We start from the raw sequence: 24,911 nt of genomic DNA, 5'->3' as shown, positions 1-24,911 counted from the left end.
AGCTGCCGCACAGGCCCCATCCTGTAAACGGCCTTTTGTTATTTTATCATTAGAATCGAATTTGCTGTAATCCTATAATAGCCGCCTTTTCTCGCTTCAGGCTCTGATCCAGTTTTAACTCAAAAGTTCTTTGTTTCACCCTAAGCAGAGATGTCCCTAGCAAAAAATAAATAAAAAATAATAAAAAATAAAGCCCTAGATTATCAGATTACTTGGAAAACTAAAGTGCTGAGATCTGCCAAAAAAAATATCCCACCGCAGAGACTAGTGACACGGACCCCATTACCGGAGGGGATCACCCCGTGTTGGCACTGGCCACAATAAAGGCTAAACAATAGAAGAACAATGACCTTGAAGAAATAAATAGAGGACGGGCGGACTGAGGAGTGGGGGCGAGGAGTGCAGTACACACCCCACCCAAAGACCCCCAAACTGCCCCCCTCCATCCTGCTCCAAGTAAACTGGCTGCTGTTAAATAGAGATACAAAAATATAGAGAAACAGAGAAAAGAGAAACAGACTTCATTAGCAGGGACTAATGACCCACAGCACAGAAACAGGAAAGGCACTCTGTGCCCGTCTAGCTATGGAGTGTATAGTGCCTTTCAGTTCGACTTCGATTAGAGCGCCTGGAATATCTCTCTATCATAAGGTGCACGTCAGACCTCTGCATGAATTGTGTAGTGCCTTACATATCTCTCAGTCTATTATATTCTGCCTATATGGTGGCTTACATATCTCTGTCTATCAGTCTATTATATAGTGCCTTTCATATCTATCTATCTATCTATCTATCTATCTATCTATCTATCTATCTATCTATCTATCTATCTATCTATCTATCTATCTATCTGTCTATCTATCTATAACAGAGCACCTTTCATCTGTCTATCTATCATTAAATAGAGACTTTTCTATCTATCTATCAATCTATCTAGTGCCTTCAAATTGATCTCTATGTATTAAGCTTTTATATCTACATAATGGAATTAAATAGTGCCTTTCATATAATTGTATGCATTTTATAGTGTCTTTCAATCTGTTTCTATGTATTATACAGTGGCTTCAGCATCTCTTTATTATAAAGTGCCTATACTGCTGATGGGAAAGAAAAAGAACCTTTATAGATTTTATATTGCACCTTTCATATCTACCTATCTCTCTGTATTATTTAGTATCTTTTGAATTCCTCATACTGATTTATTTCTGTGAAAAGAAAGGCACTATATAGCAGATAGATAGATAGATAGATAGATAGATAGATAGATAGATAGATAGATAGATAGATAGATAGATAGATAGATAGATAGATAGATAGATGTGAAAGGCACTATATCATAGATAGATAGATAGATAGATAGATAGATAGATAGATAGATAGATAGATAGATAGATAGATAGATAGATAGATAGATAGATAGATAGATAGATAGATAGATGTGAAAGACACTATATCATAGATAGATAGATAGATAGATAGATAGATAGATAGATAGATAGATAGATAGATAGATAGATAGATAGATAGATGTGAAAGGCACTATATCATAGATAGATAGATAGATAGATAGATAGATAGATAGATAGATAGATAGATAGATAGATAGATAGATAGATAGATAGATAGATAGATGTGAAAGACACTATATCATAGATAGATAGATAGATAGATAGATAGATAGATAGATAGATAGATAGATAGATGTGAAAGGCACTATATCATAGACAGACAGACAGACAGACAGACAGACAGACAGACAGATAGATAGATAGATAGATAGATAGATAGATAGATAGATAGATAGATAGATAGATAGATAGATGTGAAAGGCACTATATCATAGACAGACAGACAGACAGACAGACAGACAGACAGACAGACAGACAGACAGACAGATAGATAGATAGATAGATAGATAGATAGATAGATAGATAGATAGATAGATAGATAGATAGATAGACCGACCCTGTCTGACTAGCGGTCCCTGTCTGACTAGCTATGGCGGCCTAATCTTCACTTCTTAATGATATTTAGATTTATGTAGCGGAGGACAAATGACTGTAGCTGTCAGTAACGCGCCCTCGATGGATGGCTGTGCATGTCGCTAATGAGTTGCAGACAGATTGCTGCAGTTGTCTCTAACCGGCTCTTTAAAGCCTGTCAAAGACCACCGCAGTAACGTGCAGCACACAAAGCCGCCCCCAACGAGCTCTGGTCAGATTGCTGTAGTCGTGACTGTGCAGTTATTCAGATGACTGGCTGTTCTCACAGACGTCTCTAACAAGCTGGCACAGGTAGACTGGAGGGCACACAAAGTCCACCAGAGCACCGAGTCCCTTTGAGTCTGCCCAAAGAGTTTGTAATATTTGCATTAAGTACGTATAATAAATGGAGATGACCCCTCCATCCACATTTGCCACGATAGTCACAGAGTCACCAAGTCTGTCCCAGCTAAGATTCCAGCCTGCCACCAGACACCCTCACGTCCAGCCTCACACTCACGCTGGCCCATTAATCTAAGTTGCACATCTTAGGGAGGTGGGATGTGACTGCCGTGCTCGGAGGAGACTGACTAATCAATAAACGGTTATTATTCAAAAAGGCAGCAGACTGGAATAAGCCATTTGAAGCAGTGACAAAACCACAAAGTAATTAAGTGATAATAAAGCCGGCAAGCACCGACGCAGTGGCCGGGTCTTCTCTGGTCAACACCGACAGTCTCCCACCGCTGCCCAGTTTCAGGACCTCCTGAAGGAACAGTCGGAAGAATAACTTGGAATGAATGGAGACTGAGAAGAAGTGAAGTGTGAGGGGAGTCTCCTTATTCTAACCCGCTGCAGGGTCCATACTTTCAATTTCTTACTCCGTGTCTGTGTGAGGACCCCCCAAGGTGCCTCTGCCCATCACACGGCACAGTGAAGGGGCTGGGCTGATGTGATGAACCGAGTCGAGCACCAAGAGGCCACACCACCCCGCTGGGTTTAGATGGACGGGTAGGACTTTGAACCCTTGACTTCCCCGAAGTCTTCTCCTCCACTGCACTCTACAGACAGACTCTGGGATAACATCAGCCTCAGCTGTGCATGGGTTCAGGGGCTCGGTAGTAACTCGGGGTATGGGAGAGATTTCAAGCCTGAAGAATCCCTCACAGCTGCTGCGGGCTCTGGAGAGTGAAATGAGACCCCACCTCGGGTTAAATTTCAAAAACCACTACCACAATCATCATCATCATCACTTTAATGGTAAGTGCCATCTCTCTGATCACATCTCAATGGCAGAACAAGGGCTCTCTCTGAGCCTGGAGCCCGGCCAAGTAATCCTGCAACCGCCTCAAACAAGCTGTTGGGTGAAGGAGAAAGAGAAAGAGCGGCGATGACGAGCGAGCCATCAATCGGAACAGACGGGGCTTCGGAGCGTCATTCCAGAATGAGCCTCCCCTAGGCAGACGGCTTGGGAGTCTTTCACAATCTGCAGATGGGAGCTTCTGCTCAGCTTTCCTGCGCCAGGTACAATCCTCCCGGTGATGCTGTCCAGCAGCAGAGCTTGCCCGGGACTGATTGAATATTCCAAAATGAGCAAACGTCAATAGTCTAAGGCTGACTCCTGCTACCCTGACCGCCAACAAGCCAAAGCCAAACGCAGTGGAAATCGGCCACTTTCAAGTGAGCAGCCCCTCCAGTTCCATGAAACAGCCTGCTTGGCACAGATGGATTTCATTTGCTACACTTTTAGAAAGAGAAAAAAAAATGAAACGCTTCATCAACTTTGAAGATGTGCTTCCTTGTTGCATAACGACACCGAGCTCCGCTTGAGAGGAGCAATAATTAATATAATTACACAATATCCAGCGAGCCCATTACCAGGGAGCCACTCAGTAGCACAGAGCACGGGGTGGGCATGTCTGCCTAAACCTCAGGTCGGCATATTGAAGTCCACCTTCAGCTCCTGTCTGGATTTATGAGGTTCACGGAACAGAACCACCAGCCCTGATCACCCCTGGTCAATGGTGAAAACCCCAAACCTTTATGGCAGATAAGTGAAGCCTACCATCCTGAAGCAGACTCATCACTAGTCTGGCAATTAAATGTGAAAGTCACTTCCTTAAAGGCCCGCCATAAGTATGACCACTCCATGCCATCACTTCTAAGCATCTCCATCCCATGTCACATCCCCAGAAAAGATTCCATCCATGGTTACTCTTCCAGTCATGCCTGGTTGCTTCTATCCCAGGACAATCTCCATTTTAGATCATAGGGTGTTGGACCAAGGGGCTTTAATGAGTAGACTTGGGCACTTAAGAAGTTGGATTACAGCTGGTGGTCATCTACCCAAGCCCACCAAAGCACATCCATCGCATGACACATCCCAAAAACCGACTAAATCAACATTAAGTCAATGATTACTCTTCTGGTCTAGTTATGTGTGGTCAATGCTATCCCAGGACAATTTCCATTTTACATAACAGTGCATTGGACCAATGAGCTTGAATGAGTTGACTCAGGGTGAATGCACATTTGAGAAGGTGTGTTACTGCTGATGATAATCTCACCTACCCCACCAAAGCACATCCCTCCCATGTCACATCCCAAAAATTGATTCAGTTAACATAAAGTCGATTATTACCTTTCCAAAGTAGATCCAGCCATGCCTGGTTGATTCTATCCCAGCACAATCTCCATTTTAGATCATAGGGTGCTGGACCAAGGGGCTTTGATTAATAGACTTGGGCACTTAAGAAGGTGGGTTACAGCTGGTGATCATCTAACCAAGCCCACCAAAGCACATCCAACCCAAGACACATCCCAAAAACCAACTCCGTCAACATAAAGTCAATGATTACTCGTCCAAGGCTGGTCTAGCCAGGTGGGTTACAGCTGATGATCATCTCACCTATCCCACCAGACCACATCTATCCCACAGCACATCCCAAAAACAGATTCAGTCAACATACAATCAATGATTACTCTTCCAAAACAGATCCAGCCATACGCGGTTAATGCTATTCCAGGTCAGTTTCCATTTTACATCATGGGGCATTGGGCTGATGGGATCTAATGACTTGACTTAGGGTGATTGCGCAAGTGAGAAGCAGGGTTACACTTGGTGATCATCTCCCCTACCCCACTAAAGCACATCCATCCCTTATCACATCCCATAAATCGATTCAGTTAACATAAAGTCAATCATTACTTTTCCAAAGTAGATCCAACCATGCCTGGTTAATTCTATCCCAGGAAAATTTCCAATTTAGGTCAAAGGGTGTTGGCCCAAAGGGCTTTAATGGGTTGACTTAGAGTGTATGTGTACGTGAGAAGGTGGGTTACAGCGGGTAATCATCTCACCTACCCCATCAAAGTATATCAATCCCATCTCACAACCCAAAATTTGATTCCGTCAACATAAAGTCAATGATTACTCTTCTGATGTAGCCCCCCAGCTATGCCCAGTCAGTGCTACCCCAGGAAAATTTCCATTTTAGATGACAATGCATTGGACCAATGGGCTTTAATGAGTTGTCCTGTGGGTGAATGGTTACATTTGGTGATCATCCCACCTCACCCACCAAAGCACATTGATCCCATTTCACATCCCCAAAATGGATTCAATCAACATACAATCAATTATTCTTCTTCCAAAGTAGGCCCAGCCCTGTGTGGTCAATGCTAACCCAACACAACTTTATTTTTACAGTATGGGGCATTGGACCAATGGGCCTTAATGACTTAGATCTTCACTTCAGAAAATGGGATGCAGTTTGTGGACATTCCCTCCAACACCCAAAGCAGATCCATCACATGTCTAGTCAACGATCCAGGAGATCAATTCCATATCAGATCACTGGGCATGTGGTGGAAGGGCCATTGATGAGCAGGTGGCTCTGACTTGACATAGGATGTGTGCATTACAGTTAATGATCGACACACCTAAAAAGATGGATCCCATGTCAAAGCATCTCCACAAAGTCTGATTAATCCAACATACGGCAAATGGTCACCTAATCAAATACCAGATTCACCCATATTCATCCTGTGCCCAGTCCATGAAACGGACTTCCACAGATACTTAAATGAGTTTCTCTTATCTCATAAAGTGGATCATCTGCTCCAATTTGTGAATTTCCCCTTGGGATTAATAAAGTATCTATCTATCTATCTATCTATCTATCTATCTATCTATCTATCTATCTATCTATCTATCTATCAAAAGCTGATCCACCCTGTGCAACATCATTGAAGCCCTCCTCCTCAAAACCCTGTGTCCTGTCAATGACTTGGTAATGTGGTGAAGCTATAAGGTACTGGACTGAAACCATAACCTCTAGCCTTACTTTATGACCCTGAGCCAGCCAACTATCCTGTTTGTGCTCCAACTACTCCCTCTGATCATGAAAGTTGCCTTGGAAACTTCCCGGAAATTAATAATAATGACACAGATACATCCAGCATGGTTATTAAAATCCACCTCGTCAAAAGCAGATCCCTCCCATATCCAGTCTATGACCAACCAATGCCCACCCTAACTCCATAATAGCTGACTAAGTCATTGTCATGTCAATGAAGCCCTGCATGCCAAAGCAGACATGTCCCATTGCATTTCAGTGACCATTTTGACTAAAAGCATGACCCTCTCATGTAAACCCCCAAAACACACACACACACACACATCTCCATCCACAGGAGTTCTAAAAATCCACATCGTCAAAATCAGATTCATTCCATATCCAGTGTATGATCAGCCTCACTCTGATTCCATGTCAACTCAATGAAGCCAGACACTCCAAAGCAGACATATCCCAATTCAGGTCAATGACCATTTGATGTCTCCCATGTGAATCCAACATCCACAAGCTCCCATAATCACAGGCTGCCCAACGGCTGATCTTAAAAGCCACCCCAAGTAGACCCATCTCTTATCAACTCTATGATCAGCCCACTCCCAGCCTGCCTCCATCATAGCAGACCAATTCCACATCAAGTCAATGAAGCCCTACACTCTGAGGCAGCCATGTCCCATTTCAGAGCAATGATCATGTTCACTGAAGGCAATTCTTTACAGAGTGCCCCAACTTCAAAGACCCCCATATTTGATCTTAAAACCCACCCCATCAAAAGCAGATCACTCCCATATTTAGACTACAATCAGCTCACGGCCATCCTCACTTCATCCCAACCAACCAATTCCATGTCAAGCCACGTGAAGTCCTGAAGTCCAAAGGAATGTGTCATTTTTCAGGTCAATGACCATTTTGGCTAAACCAAGCATGTAAACTCTCCCAAAACACACAAATCCATCCATAGCTGTTTGAAAAATCCACCTCATCAAAAGCAGACCCCTGCCATATCTAATCAGCCCACTCCCACTCTCACTCCATCAGAGCAGACCAGCTTCACGTCAAGTCAAAGAAGCCCTGCACTCTACAGCAGAAACATCACATTTCGGGTCAATGACCATTTTGACTGAAGGCAGGTCTCTCCCATGTGAATTCAGCCCCCCTCAAGACCACCCTCATTGCTTATGTTAAAATCAACCACTTCACAAGTAGATCAGTCCCATATCCAGACTACGATTAGTTCACTGCCATCCTCACTTCATCCTAGCCAACCAATTCCACACCAAGTCAATGAAGTCCTGCACGCCAAAATGACACATGTCACATTTCAGGTCAATGGCCATTTTGGCTAAAACAAGGGTCTCACCTGCATGTAACCCCATCCAAAAAAAACACAAATCCATCCATAGTGGTTTTAAAATCCATCTCATCTAAAGCAGACCCCTGCCATATCTGGACTATGATCAGCCCACACCCACCCTCACTCCATCAGAGCAGACCAGCTCCATACCAAGTCAAAGAAGCCCGGCACTCCACAGCAGAAACGTCACATTTCGGGTCAATGACCATTTTGACTTAAGGCAGGTCTCTCCAATGTGAATTCAGCCCAAACCCTCCCCGCCCCGACACCAAGACCACCGTCATTGCTGATTTTAAAATCCACCACTTCACAAGCAGATGAGTCCCATATCTAGACTACGATCAGCTCACGGCCACCCTCACTTCATCCTAGCAGACCGATTCAACATCAAGTCAGTGAAGCCCTGCACTCCACGGCAGAAACGTCACATTTCGGGTCAATGGCCATTTGGGTTAAAGGCAGGTCTCTCCCAAGTAAACAAACAAAACACATACACATCCACCCACAGTTATTCTAAAAAAATCCAGCTCATCAAAAGCAGACCCCTGTCATATCTAGACTATGATCAGCCCACATGCACCCTCGCTCCGTCATAGCAGACCAATTCCACATCAAGACATTGAAGCCATGCACTCTAAGACAGACACGTCGCATTTCAGGTCAATGACCATTACGACTGAAGGCAGGTCTCTGCCATGTGACTTCAGCCCCCGCAAGACCCCCTCCACTGATGATTTTAAAATCCACCACTTCAAAAACAGATCAGTCCCATTTCTAGACTCTACGATCAGCTCACGGTCACAACCAATTCCACGTCAAATCAATGAAATCCTGCACTCCGAGGCAGACACATATTTTGGATCAATGACCAATTTGGCTGAATTTAGGTCTCTGCCATGTGAAACGCAACCAACACCCCCACCACATAACCAACACCACTGTAAAGCTTCTCAGCCTCGTCAGACCATCGTATCCGTGTAGTCAGCGCTGTTCTCTCATCCCGGGATATGAGTCAGCCCGTCAAGTCACAACTGGCCTCGATCCCTCCCAGCTCCTTTTATTGTCAAATCTGCACCCATTGACAAGTCACCTGGAGGGCATCAATAACAAGTGAAGTCTCTGTGAACTTATTACACCCCCCCCCAAAAAACAGTCAGAAAGGATCAAATTCCCAGCGCTTTTTATCAAGGCACCGTGCTGCGTACCGCCAGCTTTTTATTTATTTATTTATTTATTTTTCCCCCCCGTATGCTGGTGACACATATACCTGTGTATTTGTACATTCGAGAATGAGACATCAATTATTTAGCCCTTTTTGGACACGAAATGTGCTTTTGAAACCGGAGCGCTGGCGAGGAGGAGCTCTTGAATAATTCACGGCGGGTCCATTCATTAGGTCTGCTCTTTTGTGGAGATCGCGGCCAGTCGCTGCTCGCCTATAAAGCTGCATTAGGGGACACTCGTCGGGTTTAACATCAGAGCTCACGGGGTGGGATAATCGGGGGATACTGAAGGTCTGTGGTGGGTTGGCACCCTGCCCGAGATTGGTTCCTTGCCTTGTGCCCTGTGTTGGCTGGGATTGGCTCCAGCAGACCCCCGTGACCCTGTGTTCGGATTCAGCGGGTTGGAAAATGGATGGATACTGAAGGTGTTAAATCTCTTGATTTCTCAGGATGGACTGGATAGTGCTGGAGGTGACACTTCTCTACGGAGTCCATGTCAAAGCTGACTGTCATGAGCTACCTCCCTAATTCAAAGGGAAAGCCAGCATTCCGCATTCACCCTCAATCTGTCTGCACCGCCATCGCAGGAGATACGGGAAGCATCACAACTTCCTTTAAAAAAATAAATACATAAAAATAAATAAACAAAAGGCAAGGCCACCATATTCCGGGCAAGACTTTCTGCTCAGACTCTGGCCAGCAAACTATTCCATTTTTACATTTTTTTTTCCTTGCTATACTTCCAGCAGCCACAACTAGCTCATGAAATAATGGATTTCTGGAGTGCGTTTAACATTCCCGTTGATCGCCAGCGCAGTTAAATAAATGAAGAAAAGAAAAAAAAACAGCAATGAAAAAGGAGGACACGTGACTAGTATACATAAAATAAAAATACGTTAGTCCATCCATCTCTCTTCTAAACCCACTTTACCCAGTGGAGCCTATTACAATAAAGGGAAGAAGACGGAACAATCCTTGGACGGGCTGCCGAGTCCATCACAGGGTGAACACACGCACAGAGCAGGGTCTCATTAAGCACCAGCAAGCGAATCCTGGTCGCTAAAATCTACTTCTGCTTAAACAGATCTCTCCCATACCCAGTGTATGATCAGCCCACTCCCACCCTCCCTGCATCCATCTTAACTGAACATTTCTATGTCAACTCAAAGAAGCTATGCACTCCAACCAAGGTAGACATAACCCATTTCAGATCATTGTCCATTTTATCTGAAAGCGGGTCTCTCCTGTTTAGTATCCCAATCCATCCATAGCTGTTATGATCCACCTCTTCAAAAACAGATCCCTCCCTTATCCAGTCTATGATCAGCCCACCCTCACTCCATCTTAGATGACCAATTCCATGTTAAGTCAATGATGCCCTCCACTCCAACCAAGACAGACATATTCCATTTCAGGTCAAAGACAATTTTGGCTGAAGGCGGGTCTTTATTATGTGAATCCAACCCCTAAGAAACCCCGACACCCCAAACCCCCCAACCAGACACACGCCCACAATAGCATGACTTAAAATCCACCTCTTCAAGATTGCTCCCATATCCACTCTATGATCAGCTCATCCTCATTTCATTTTAGCTAAGCAATTCCACATCAAGTCAATGAAGCCCTGCACTCCAACCAAGATAGACATATCCCATTTCAGGTCGGCGACCATTTTGGCAGAAGGCAGGCATCTGCCATGTGAATCCCAATCCATTGATAGTTGTTAAAATCCACATCTTCAAAAGATGATTCCTCCCATATCCAACCTATGCTCAGTCCATGCCCACCGCGACTCCATCATGGACTTGAAGCCCTGCACTCTGCCGCCTAACCTAAAATGGGAACACTCGTAGGAAACTCACACAGACACAGGGAGAACTCGCAAACTGCATGCAGGGAGGATCCTGGAAGCGGCTCCAGGACCTCTTACTGCGCTAACACTGCGCCACCGTGCCGCCCGTAAAAGTTAGTCATCTATATGAAAATATCTTAGCATATTTTATACAATCGAGAAGTCGCGAAGAGCCGGGTATCTTTAACGGGACGCCTGCTTTATTTCTTATGATCTCTGCCACCGTAAACCAAACGAGTCTCGACTTCAAAAAATACCAAATTAAGAAAAACGCTGCGTACGTAACCGAGAATATGACATTCTGTTATCGTTATTGTCTAAAGTCTTATATAGGAAGGCTGGACCATTTATTTTCTAAACCGTTGCGTGCTGATCATGTGAAGTCTTGGAAAGACGAAGATAATTCCGCGGCGGGAGCCAAGCCTGCAGTGTTCGCGAGTTCAGTGGTCGCGGACTCACGAGGTCATTTCAAACTACCCATTAAGAGTATTTTTTGGGAGATAATGTAACGGTTTGCGCACCTCAAACAGAACCCACTGAACGTCCGATCACAATTATCTTTCCCATAGGTGCGCTTGCTCCATGTCGACTCTTCAATTCCACCAGAGGGGGTAAACGTTGAACATTATTCAAGTTATTGTCTGTTTTTTTTTGTTTTTTTTTTACCTGCATTTTTTATTACTCTTTAATTTAATATTTTTGCTGCTGGAATATATGAATTTCCCCCTGGGATTAATAAAGTATCTATCTATCTATCTATCTATCTATCTATGTCAAGAATTTAATTAATAGCCAGAAATTATCAAACGTGATTTAAACGTCTTCGATATCAGATTTTATTTTTTACTAGATACATACTTTTGGACAGGAAGAAAAAAAACGTGGCGATACGCATTCGTGAAAAAATAACATGGAGAAGTAGAACCTGCGTCCGAACTCACTGTATCGGCAATGACGCGCCTGAGCCGCTGCGCCCCGTGCTTGCGGAAATGGGCATTAATAAAAACAATGATCGCCATCGTTCATCAGGCAGTACAGTCACATAGAATATCACGAATTAATCTGCTTTAAGCCACTGGTTTTAAGTATAGCTGGCAATAAAAAGATCGCGTATAGAGATTCAAGTTCCCCAGTGCATCTACATTACACATGGAGAACATCTCAGCAGTATACAGTACGATGTACAGAGAGAGAGAGAGAAAGAGAGAGAGAGAGAGAAATGACAGTGCCGAGAGGCATTGGATCGTGAGCAGATCACATTGTGCAACGCTGAGCGCGTTCACGTTAATGGGTGATTCATCGAAAACACAAACAGGAGCGGACAGCCGCTACAGAAAACACGCAGAGAGCCCACGGGACTCGCACAAGCGTGACAAAAATAATAATAACTGTAATAACTTTCGATGACACGTTTGCTGCAAAGAAAGCACTATAAGAGATACGAACTTCTACCAATTTTAGACTGTTATTTGTGCATTAGCTGCTATGGGGTATACAGTAAAGGTGCACATTTATTAGAATATAAGAGAATTGACAAGCGGGAGGAGACCATTCAGTCGATCGCGCTCGTTCGTTTAACTGTCCCGATTTCTCATCCCCATATTTCTTATTGAAACAAAAACTTAAGTATATTTTGCTAAAATGAATAAAGCACCGCTTCGTTAAGCACACACAGGTGAGTGCGAAGCCATCAGACAGGCGCGCGGGGAGTCGTGCGGCACACCTGGCAAGGCAAGCGTGGCTCCTGCGTTCAAGCTTTGGGAGTGCGATAGGAAGCTCGGGGTGAGGCGACAGGTGCGCAGCGCTGCTAATGAGGAGTCTCGTTCACCTTGGGCAGCCAGGTATGCCAGTCTGTTCCCCTAAGAAGCTATGTGTGTGCCCGGTGCAGCTTAGCGGAATACAGCAGCAGCCAAATTTCTCCATTGCTAGGAAAAACTGAGCAGCCCATATCTGCCGGCTTCCAAATCACACACATTAGACACACTAAGTTGTCAGACCTTGACCGAAATCACTCAATTTCGGAAGCTCAGATTACCCCTCTCCAATCCACCAGTAGACCTCTCCCCCATACCCTACCACCCCCGCCCCCCCCCCCCAAACGCACAAACACACACAAACCAAGTCACCCAATTCCCCTGCGCCCTCTAATCCTAGGTGCCTATAAGCTAATCGGGGTGTCTCTGCTTTTCTTTTCCCCATCCCGCTTACCTGGCAGGATTGCCGCCACCACTAATATCCAACAACTCGATAGCATTGCCACAGTCTGCTGTTGTTGATGTCTTTTCCCTCCAAAAAGATACGAATTAAATCCGATCGCTTCGCCCTTCCGGCACTTTCCAGATTCCAAAGGCTAGTAGAAGCAGCAGAGTCGACTACGGACCGGGAATGGACCCTCCGCCTCCGACAATCTTCCTCCGAGGCGGAGTGCGCGCTGCAGATCTGTACAACGGATAACGGGATCACGCCGGAAGGCACTCACGGACAAATCCCCTCAGTAATTCCAGGATGCGCGCTTGTTTACAGAGAGAGGCTCCCTCTCCCGGGCAGCCGAGACCTGTGAAAAGTTTAGCTATGCAGCTCCGTGATCCTCGAGTCTGCGGAGCTCCTCTCAGACTCAGCGTTCAGATGCGAGAATATATAAATATATAAGGAGCGCCGCAGAAAGTTCCCAGGAATACAATCAATCCTCTCCCAAGACAAAGGCGCACCGCAGCGCCGGCGGCTCTACTGGGTCTCTCCAGCTGTTGCACGGATCGGCGCTGGGGAGGAGAAAGAAGAGAAGGAGGGGGTCCTGCCAGCTGTTGCACTCCTCTTGACGACTCTTAACCCTCCGATGCTGGAGCTCTGGAGGGACTCCGGGGTGTGCTCGTCTCTCTACACGGCTCGGGTGGGCAGTTGTCCTTTGTCGTGTGGCCTCTGCCTGGTGGCGGTGGGGGGCTCTGGCCCTTTCTTGCGCGGCCTCGGGGTGTGGGTAGGGGGTGGGGTAGGGGAGTGGAGGTGGTGCAGAGGCTTTATGAAAATGATGCCCCTTTGCACGCGCAGCAGATCACTCGTTCTCCTTCCTCGCTCTCTCCCAAATGCTCCAAACCCTGGCAGGCTCGCGCTGAACGGGCACTCGTTCAGTGACGTCAGGGGCCTCTATGAAAATGAGGAGGGCGGGGCTAATTTCGGTCAGTTTGAAATTTAAAGGTATAGATGAAGAGGCTCAGATAAACTTCAGAGTTAGAGATAGGAAGGCAAAAAAAAAATGCTTCCGTTAAAACTAATCGATCCTTTTTAGATCCAATTTAAAAATAAGGATTAAATAGTGGACGGGTGGGTACTGGTCTTAGCAGAGTGGCCAATGGCGTCACATTGTTAAAGTTGCAAGGGACTTCGACATTTCATCCTCGAGTCTTGCAGCTACACTGTTTAAAACAAAGGTGTCATAGTGGTTCTTCAGGGGAGCTTTGTGGGAAGGGGAGGATTTTTGGTTTCAGAAATAACCATCCATATGAAGATTCCAGAAAAACGTATAAACATAAGACATTTGACAAACGAAAGGAGACTTTTCAGTCCAGTAGGCTCCTTGGTTTAGCTCGTGGCTAAGATGTCCCAGTATATCATCCACTTCCTTCTTAAAGGTTGTCAAGGTTTCTGCTTCAACTCCACATCTCGGTAGTTTGTTTCAGATTCCCACAACTCTTTGCATAAAATAGTGCTTTGTGACTTCAGTCCTAATTGCAGTTCCCCTTAATCAGGGCCATCTTAATGTATGGGCATAATCAGGGCAGGCGCCACCATTAAGGCGAATCAGGCATTTACCCTTAAGGATGGGGCAGTGGGTGGGGGGTGGCGGCAGCTGCACGGGTCAGCTACTGAACAGTGATTTGGCACACTAATAAACTTGGACTGGGCGGCACGGTGGCGCAGTGGGTAGCGCTGCTGCCTCGCAGTTAGGAGACCCGGGTTCGCTTCTCGGGTCCTCCCTGCGTGGAGTTTGCATGTTCTCCCCGTATCTGCGTGGGTTTCCTCCCACAGTCCAAAGACATGCCAGTTAGGTGGATTGGCGATTCTGAATTGGCCCTAGTGTGTGCTTGGTGTGTGGGTGTGTTTGTGTGTCCTGCAGTGGGTATATATATACTGTGGTGGGTTGGCACCCTGCCCGGGATTGGTTCCTGCCTTGTGCCCTGTGTTGGCTGGGATTGGCTTCAGCAGACCCCCGTGACCCTGTGTTCGGATTCAGCGGGTTGGAAAATGGATGGATGGATAAACTTGGACTAGGAGGCTAAATAACCTTGCGCTGGCACTGGGCACAATGGGCACTGGCCGTGGGCCCCAGGAGCTATAGGGTCTGCCACACATGTGCTCATGGGAGGCAGTCAATGGGCCTGCCAGGGGGTGGCAGAGTGCACTAACCCTTTCTCTTTTCCTCCTGCTGACCAGTTATGGGAAATTCTGCCCGGTCCTGATGATGTCACTTCCTGTTTTCCGGTCCCTGACAACCTCACTTCTGGTTCTGGCCCGATGACCTTATTTCTTCTGCATGCCTGACTTTAAAACTGCCATTTTGTCCCACATACATCAGTTCTGTCTTGAACTAAGTTTTGAAATTCGGTTTCTTTGCTCCTTCCACTGACCAGACTACAATATACTGGGTGGCTACTCCCTAATCCTTTTTGTGGCCTTTGTGTCCCTTATTCTGACAGGGCCCACAATGTTTCTGATGCCTATGTATGTTTCTGTTTGTATGTCCAAACAGGGTCCCCAGTGCACTACTTTGCCTGGGGGCCTATGATGCTGTTAAGACATTCCCCCCCCACCCCCACCCTTAATTTCCACTGCTGTCCTTGACTATGCAATCGACTATTTAGTTGAAAGAATTCTTCTGAATGTACTTTAGTCAATGTCTTTGAGGATTTTAAATACCAGGATTAGGTCCCCACGCAGTCTCCTCTTCTCAAGACTAAACAGGTTTAGGGTTCACCCCCTGACTCTGTCACAATAGTCCTGGTGATGCCCGTGGTTGCTCTCCTCTGCTCAGCTTCAGGTGCTGCCACATCTTTCTTGTACAGGGTATCCAGATTTTCAAAGTGCCAAACTGGGACGCTTGTGCACAGACTGACCAGACTGTGATGGTTCCAATACGGGACACAACTCCATCCATCCATCCATCCATCCATTATGCAACCCACTATATCCTAACTACAGGGTCACAGGAGTCTGCTGGAGCCAATCCCAGCCAACACAGGGCACAAGGCAGGAAACAAACCCCAGGGCAGGGTGCCAGCCCACCACAGGGGACACAACTCATTAGACACAAACAGAATTGAAGATTTAGGGGTTTTGGGAGTTCATCAGACCCCCCCCCCCCATGGAGTATTGTGCGCCTTGTAAAAATGTACTTGATATCAAAGTCCAGGGTGGTGGTGTCCTCCTTGCGTCTTTCAATCACCTTTAAAAGGGACAATTTATTAGGCAAGGGGACGTGATGCATAAAAACGGGACATCTCCTTAGCCAAACCTGAAATTGTGACTGTCCCAGTCGAACCAGGACACCTGGTCACCCTGTTCTTGACCAGAATTGCACACAATCCTGTAGGTGCAGGGGTCTCCAACTCTAGTCCTGGAGAGCTACTGTGGCTGCAGGTTTTCATTCTAACCCTTTTCTTAATCAGTGACCAGTTTTTGCTGCTAATTAACTATTTTCCTTTATTTTAGTTTACTTTTCTTGAGACTCTGACCGCTGAATTGATTATTTTTTCCTTAAACGGCACCTAAACATAAATCTGATGTGATGTGAGCCAACTAAGTTGGGGCCTCAAACTCCAACCAACTTCACTTCATTCAGTTTCTTAATTTGAAGCCAATTCTCGTTGCTAATTAAACCCGTTATTTAATTCCATGGCGCTCATTCTGCCATGGCAGACATTTCCAAAACTGTGGATTTTCTTTTTTAAGTGTGCTGTCAAAATGTTTTGTGGACCTGAGCAGATCAACATTACTGAGGCCTTCACCTTTCTTTATTTTCAGTTATTGTGTGATGGACACAGGTTGTTGTTTATGTGTTGGTACATTTTGGGTCTTAATATTGTTTGGTTGCTAATTAAGGAAAAAATAAATAATTAAGGGGCCTGAGTCTTAAGTTGTGCATCAATTAAAATTAAGGAAAAGAGTTAATTAGCAGCAAAATCTGGTCACTAATTAAGAAAAAGGGTTAGAATGAAAACCTGCAGCCACAATAGCTCTGCAGGACTGGAGTTGGAGACCCCTGCTGTAGGGTCTCACTAGTGCATTATATAGTCTGAGCATAACATGCCTTGATTTATATTCAACAGTTTTTATGGTGTAACCTAACTCTTTATTTGCCTTTTTGATAGCTTCTGCAATTTGAAAGATTCATTATTTATTTAGATTAGTATCAAGCTCCATAAATAACCATGACTAGATGATAACAGATTGATGAAATACCGGCGGGTTCCTGATTTTCAGAGGACTCTCGCTGAGTCTCCCATCACACAAACTAAGCTCAGGTTTACTCGATCCATCGTATCCTGTTGGGTAACCCATTTGACATGACTGATTTTAGGAAAATCCAAAGAACCAACGTCATATTCTTAGAGCCCTTCCAAGATCAACAAAGTCCTTAGTCAAGCTACGGGGAACCACACAACCCAGTAAAGAAACATAAAATGCAATTAAACAACCAGCATTTCTACGCGTGTACTTCCTGTGTTTTGGCTAATTCTGCACCCATCGACAGTCCCAAACGTAAAGGTGCCCAAGTGGTTCTTCACTCAACGTGGTAAACTGCAATTAAATAACCGGAAACTTGAAGAGTCAATGTTGAGTGTGTCTTGGCATTCAGTCCGGGCCCGGCTCTTATCCTGCTTGAGTGATCCTCCACTCTTTGTGATCTTCTTCTGAATAAAGAAAGCTTAAGAAATGGATGAATGGCTTTTAACAAACAAGTGACCTAAAAAAAATCACAAATTGACCCCATGCAATGAGAACTCTGAGAGAGAGAGAGAGCTGTAGGCGTTAGATATTGGATGGGTGGGCTGGTATTGGAAAGAAACATTTGGCGGAGAGAATATTTGAGACTTGTCAGTCAGTCATTGTCCAACCTGCTATATCCTAACACAAGGTCACTGGGGTCTACTGGAGCCAATGCCAGTCAGCACAAAGCAGGAACAAACCCCGGGCAGGTGCCAGCGCTCCGCAGGGCACACACACAGGACAATTTAGGATGGCCAATGCACCTAACCTGCATGTCTTTGGACTGTGGGTGGAAACCCACCCAGACACAGGGAGAACATGCAAACTCCATGATAGGGAGGACCCGGGAAGCGAACCCAGGTCTCCTTACTGCGCGGCAGCAGCGCTACCCACTGCTCCACTGTGCCACCATATTTGAGATTTGTGACCCATGGAATATGACAGTAGCAAGAAAAAAGCATGAGAATCCTTTGTGTACATTTCTCTATTATTCCTCCCCGGCTCACTTTGCTCACCAGCCACTTTGCATCTCTGCCACTCGCATTGTGAAGAGGGGGGCTGAAACTAAACGCTAAGGAGATGCGGTCGCTCCTCCGAAACCCCCTCTTAAACGGTGACACAATGGGAAACAAATACAGTTTTATTTTTACCTCCTCTTTGCTCGATCAGCTGCTGCTGCTGTACAGTGTGATGTGCATTTCGCACGGCGCTTCAAACATTTAAAAGCCTGTATGGAAGCCGTCCTACTCTTTGTCTTTTGTTTCCGGCCCTGGGCCTGGTTAAATCTCTTGGCATAAAGTCTCATCTTGCGGATGTGAGTTCTTGATATTTTTTAGTATATAATTTAAAAATGGAACAAGAACCTGAAAATCTAACAACGTCACATTAAAGTTCGATAAATTATGAAAAGAATGATACCAAACATATATATGTAGTTTTTAAAATAAGCCTGATTTAAAGCGTGACAGAAAACGGGACGTTAAAAATGTCATTGTTGCACTTCCGTTGCACTTTTAGGCTTAGGATTTGATAGATAGATAGATAGATAGATAGATAGATAGATAGATAGATAGATAGATAGATAGATAGATAGATAGATAGATAGATACTTTATTGATCCCAGGGGGAAATTCACATTCTCCAACATATATATATATATATATATATATATATATATATATATATATATATATATATATATATATATATATATATATACTGTGGTGGGTTGGCACCCTGCCCAGGATTGGTTCCCTGCCTTGTGCCCTGTGTTGGCTGGGATTGGCTCCAGCAGACCCCCGTGACCCTGTGTTCGGATTCAGTGGGTTGGAAAATGGATGGATGGATGGATATATATATATATATATATATATATATATATATATATATAGTACATTTATATTGTGAAAGGCGCTATATAGGTGCCCAACCTGACACAGACTAATAACGGAGGCACGTGAAAACTAAAAAAAATTTATTTTTCTTCACCTGTGGGACACGTCTTCCCCACAAGCAGTAAACAGTCCCAAAAGCACACCAAACAAAATAAAGCAAAGCACCAAAACAAGACCCACTCTTCACCACTACTCCTCCCGGCAGGCATTGTCCTCCTCCTCCCGACTCTGGCTCTTGGAGTGGTGGCTGTTGGCTTCTTATATAGCCCACCCAGAAGTGCTTCAGGTGATAACTAACCTAATTCAGGCTGCACTTCCCGGTGTGGCTGCTTTCCAGCCCACACGGGCTCATTAAGCCATTCAGCTCCCCCTGGTGGTGGCCACGGAGCCCAACAGGACTGAGCTCCAGTGTAACATAATTGTGGCCACAATGCAACCGAGGGGGGCTGCCACCAAGTGTTCTGGGGGACGTAATGTGCATCCCATGACTGCTCCCCTGGGTCCAGTGCCAAAGGGGCATCCCAGCCGGTTATGGGTCCCGGCCATCCGCCACAATATATGGCGTATAGCTAGGGGGAAGCAAGGGGGGACATCTGTCCCCAGGCGCAGCATCCAGGGGGTGCCAAATTTCCCTTCCCCATTACATTTTGGCAAACAGGAGGGGGCACAAAATCTTCGCTGAAAACCCTAGCTGCACCTCTGGGGGAGAGGGCATATTCAGGGATTCAGGGCAATATCTACCTCAGAATACGAGAGGGCAAAACCCCTGGCTCACCGCTAGGCTACAGGTTTCTTGCCTACTGAGGGCCAGTAGGTCCCATCTGGGATGTCATTGTGGACCCCCAAGAGTGCGTAGCAGCCACCCTACCTGACACAGACAGGCAGACACTAGTACTGTCCAGTATTCCACTTATGGAGCACGTTTCCTTGCTCCCCATTACATGGCCCGGTACAACAAAACACAATCCTTCTTTCTTCTTCCTCCTTTCCTGGCAAGCGTCATCCACCCCTTTCCGACTCTGGCTCCTCTGACAAAGTGAGGCGGCCCCTTTTATAGGGCACCCAGAAGTGCTCCAGGTGCTCCCAGATCCTCTTCTGGGTGTGGCGTAAGTTCTGCAAAGCAGAGCTCTGAAACCGTCCAGTGGTGGTGGCCACGGGCCCCAGCAGGGTTGAGCTTCTAAGCTCCAAACCCGTGACCCATCTGTGAGTCAGGGATGTTACCCTCTCATGTTCCGGGGGAGGTATTGCCCTGAATATGCCCTCTCCCCAGGTCCTTCCATCACAGGGGTGTCCCGGCCGTCTGCCACAATATATATATAAATGGTATGATCTCCATCAAAGTTACAATAATGAACAATGACAATGTGGTTTAACTAATAACATTGTTCTCGTACCTAATGAATACATCATTCACAGGGCAGGTTAGAAAAAGTAAGTGAACCCCTAGGCTGATGACTTTAACAAACTCTAGAGTCCAGAGTCCAACCAATGAGATGAGACTGGAGGTGTGGCCTACAGATACCGTGACCAATAAAAGAAAGCCATCAAATATTTTGAGATGTGCCAATCACAAGGAGTGTCTGCTGATGTGAAGCCTCAGAAGATCTACCATCAGGAATTGTTGATTTGTAGGAAGTTGTGAAGGTTGACAAAGTAATTCAAAGAGTTTAGATATTCATCAGTCCACACTTGGACACATTGTGTTGTCACACACGTGTGCATGGGAGGCAGCTGAAGGGCTCACAAAAGGATAATTTCATGCCAGACCAGGGGGTGGCATGGTGCACTAATCCTTCCTCTTTTCCATTGGTAGACCAACTATGGGATATTTCGCCTGGACTGGAGGATGTCACTTCCGGTTTCCGGGCCCAACAACATCACTTCTGCTTCCTGCCCCGATGACATCACTTCCCCTGTCTGTCTTTAAAACCGCCATCTTTACCTGTTGTGTTTGTTCTATTGTTGGACTGAAGTCTGTTGAGACCTGTTCTATGGAACCAACCTTTCAATTATGGCTGCCTAGTTCAAGTACACGGGCATCTGTCCCCAAACCTCTCCCTGTGTCTGTCCAATCTTTTCACAGTGGCGTAGTCGCTTTGGGTTGAACTCCCACCTCAGTAATTTCCTCACCTGCTGGACCGGAGCCGCCCCACCTTTTGTAAAGGTCTCTGTCTTTGTGGAGTTTGAATGAGAAGTCTCTTCTTCCAAGAGACCGTAACAAACCTCACGTACTTCCCCATTCCAGCATGGCTCTATTCTGTTAGCCCCCTTCACACTCTCCATGTGGACAATATCACATATTGACCCCTAGGATGGAGCTTATGCGTGGTCCTCCTGACCCGCAACCCACACTCCATACTTGGCCAATTGGATACAGTACCCTCCCACCTGAACCCAGAAGTGCTGGAGTTCATTCTTTAGGTCCTGCTCTTGTTTCTTCCTACAGGCAACCATCCTGCCGACTACGCTACTGTGAAAAGATCCTTGCCCAATGGAGTATAAAATGCACTCTTGGCCAGATTATAGCTGGCATGCACCTTTGGGATATGCATGACATTGTAACAACTAGGGGGTCCCATAGCACGTAGTTCCAAAACTGTACTTTCTAAAAATGTCCACTAGAGGGGGAAATCCTATCAAAAACCCTGGCTAGACACAAAAAGGGCCACGTAGAATCTTTATAAAATAGAAGTTTAATCACACATACATGTTCTTCAATAACAATGAAGGTCCATGGAGCAAAAAAGGCAAAAGGAATCACCCTTAAACAACAAGTCAATCCAGTGCCACCAAAGTCCCGATACAGGAAGCCAAAACAGAGTATGAAGTTGATTCAAAAAAACACAATAGAAATACAAAGCACAACAGCTTTGTGAAGAATGGCTTCAGAATAAGAAAATCCAGCTTTTTGGAGTGGCTTAGTCAGAACCAATGCTAACTCAATATTATTATTATTGCTATTATTATCTGGTGGCATGGTGGCGCAGTGGGTAGCGCTGCTGCCTCACAGTTAGGAGACCTGGGTTCACTTCCCGGGTCCTCCTCCCTGCGTGGAGTTTGCATGTTCTCCCCGTGTCTGCGTGGGTTTCCTCCCACAGTCCAAAGACATGCAGGTTAGGTGCATTGGCGATCCTAAATTGTACCCTTTCGTGTGTGTGAGCCCTGCCGTGGGCTGTCGCCCTGCCCGGGTTTGTTCCTGCCTTGCACCTTGTGTTGGCTCTAGCAGACCCCTGTGTTAGGATATAGCAGGTTGGATAATGACTGACTGACATGACTATAATTATTATCATTATATTACTACTAATAATAATACATTTTATTTATATAGTGCCTTTTCCATGTTTAATGGAGATGCCGTGATTATCTCAAGAGAGCCATCTACACCAGACATCCCAAGAATAAGGCTGAGCTGAAGCAGTTCAATAATGAAGATTCCCCCTGCATGATCTCGCCAGTATATTCAAAACGAACCATCATGAACGGTGGGAGACCCTCTGGATTTTTAAGTCTGGTGGTAATTGCCAGGTGGCTCCATATCTTCTGGGACCACCCACAAAGCTCATGGAACATAACACAGGCAAAGAAAGTACAGCAGATAACTAAGAAAAGTAACATTAACATAAATAAATGGCCCAACCAAGAACAAAAGGACATACAATAAGACGCAGAAGCCCAGCCAGGAGAGGGACACTGGCAGAGCTATAAAACAGACAGGAGGCCTCGGCGTAACTTGTCATCCACACACAGGCAGTGGCCACATCGGGACACACAGACGGCCTCCCCCAATTTGTTTCTAACTTTGCGCTCCTGTTGCAATGCCAGGTGAAGCGACTTACTTAATAAAGCTCATTGAAAGTCCGTGGGGTGTGTGTGTGTGTGTGTGGGTGGTGTGGGCTGGGGGTGTTGAACTTGTAACTTTGCACTTGACAGTTCGGTTTGGGGGGGACCACTGCTGGCTAATGCAATGTTAAACCCTCAATTGCTTCTGTGAAGAAGTGATGATGATGATGATGATGATGGTGATGATGATGAAGAAGATGATGATGAAGATGATGATCAAAGTGGTAACTTGGGTAATAATTATCAAGATTCTTTTTGCAAGGTGTGACCAAATGGACGCCTTTTTTACACGGGTTGCAAACATCTGTGCAATCCACACCACTCGGAAATGCAGTGTGGCACAGTGGTGCAGACTTTGGTCTTCAAACCCTGAGCTTATGGATTCAAATCTTGCTGATGACACTGTGTGACCCTGAGCAAGTCACTTCACTGTCTGTGCTCCAAAGAGAAAAACTGAAGGCACATAGCCAGTCTTGTCTCAGATGTTGTAAGTCACCTTGGATAAATTGTCAATTGTCAACATACCTATAGCTTTCTGGGTTGCTCCCATGAACGAGGTAACCAAAGAAGGTTGAGAGATGGTGTATCTGCACTTACCATTTTGTATATCTTAAATATTTAATTTTTTTTTTCTTTTAAACTAATTCACACTGAAAGCGATTTACAGTGTTGCCAATTTTGGGTTTGCACTCCGGCCACTAGGGGTCACACTCTTTGCCAAAGCGAGTTACAAATCCCCAGGGCGGCATCCAGCAGCTGTGTTTCTATAATTAGAGGATTGACAGCTCATTCCAGATCACACAGAAGTCATGTGATTTGCAGTCCAACACTGCAGCCACTAGGGGGCTCTCCATCCAACTAAACAAGTTCCATATGACGGCGCTGAAGCCACTTCTGTATTTATATGTTTGGAGAAATGGCAGGTGAAGTGTCTCCTTCAGTGTCACACTGTGAGTCAGCAGGAAGGGGTCCTTGGCAGTGAAGCATTTTGGCCACTAGGGGGCCATAATGTTTGCAGAGAGACTGTAGATTCAAAAAAGCATTCAGACCCCTTTGCATTTCTGCACACTTTACTGTGTTGTAGATTTAATTGGAAATGGATACATTTGCTACTTTTGCCCATCAATCAGTAACCCCCCAAAAAAAGGTTTGCAATTGATTTACAATCTCTCATAGAAGTATTCAGACCCTCAATTGAGAACTGTGTAGAAGCCCCTTTGGCAGCAACCCCAGCCTTGAGTCTTCTTTGGTAAGTCTCTACAAGCTTTGCACACCTGCATTTGTACAGTTCATCCCTTTCTTCCTAGCAGATCCAGGAATGCAGAAAAAAATAAATAAATTAGCATCTGGCCGCCTCATCTATGGGAGGGCCTACTAAAGCTATGCATGTAAGGCGCTATAAAGGTTTCCATTCATCCACCGTTCACAGAGGCTAAGAATAGAATCTGACTTCATTTCCACCGACCTCTCTATGCAAAACAGACTGCTGATGAAAACTGAACAGCATGAGACGTGCCATCAGATAAGCAGGCCAGCGTCACTTTATCACCTTCTGAGCCGCTCCCGAGTGCCAAACTGCAGCCTCACGAGCCATAACTCGTGTGCAGCAAAACTTTGTAGGTGGGAGTGCAGATCCTGGATAATGCGGCACTCCAGGAAATAAAGCACACAACGGCAAACAAAAGGCCAAACGCCCACGAGTCTTCATTATGGCAGGACAGGTTTATGGCGTCTGGACGTGAGAACTTATCTGAGTTCCTCTAAAAGCTCCAGCAGAGGCGTCCGGAAGGACTGAGGGCTTCTTTTTCAGCTCCATTGTTCTGACTGATGAGATGCTGAACACGACAACATGACTTCAGCTGCAACCCACTTTTCATGGACCACCCCACAACTGGGGTGCACGTCCCAAAACCCTCCTAAGGGGTGCCCTCTC

At 45.5% G+C, this 24,911-nt stretch overlaps 1 protein-coding gene across 9 annotated transcripts in view; it reads right to left on the bottom strand.

Moving 5' to 3' along the window:
- nectin1b (nectin cell adhesion molecule 1b) overlaps positions 1–13,874 on the bottom strand; it is a 268,322-nt gene extending 254,448 nt beyond the window's left edge. For 6 of the 9 annotated variants that reach the window (XR_007935820.1, XR_007935822.1, XR_007935821.1 and 3 more), the window contains exon 1: positions 12,975–13,874. Coding sequence is in view for 5 of the 9 variants with exons in the window: in XM_051931781.1 (XP_051787741.1) it covers positions 12,975–13,020 (46 nt within the window). In the remaining 4 variants the exon portion in view is untranslated. The remainder of the gene's footprint in view (positions 1–12,974) is intronic. The other 3 variants (XR_007935823.1, XM_051931784.1, XM_028808456.2) reach the window with 2 other exon arrangements.
- Positions 13,875–24,911: the final 11,037 nt, after the last annotated feature.

This window comes from Erpetoichthys calabaricus, chromosome 9, assembly GCF_900747795.2.
Source record: "Erpetoichthys calabaricus chromosome 9, fErpCal1.3, whole genome shotgun sequence".
Classification (NCBI taxonomy): Eukaryota; Metazoa; Chordata; class Cladistia; order Polypteriformes; family Polypteridae; genus Erpetoichthys; species Erpetoichthys calabaricus.
This window is presented reverse-complemented; position numbering and strand designations above follow the sequence as displayed.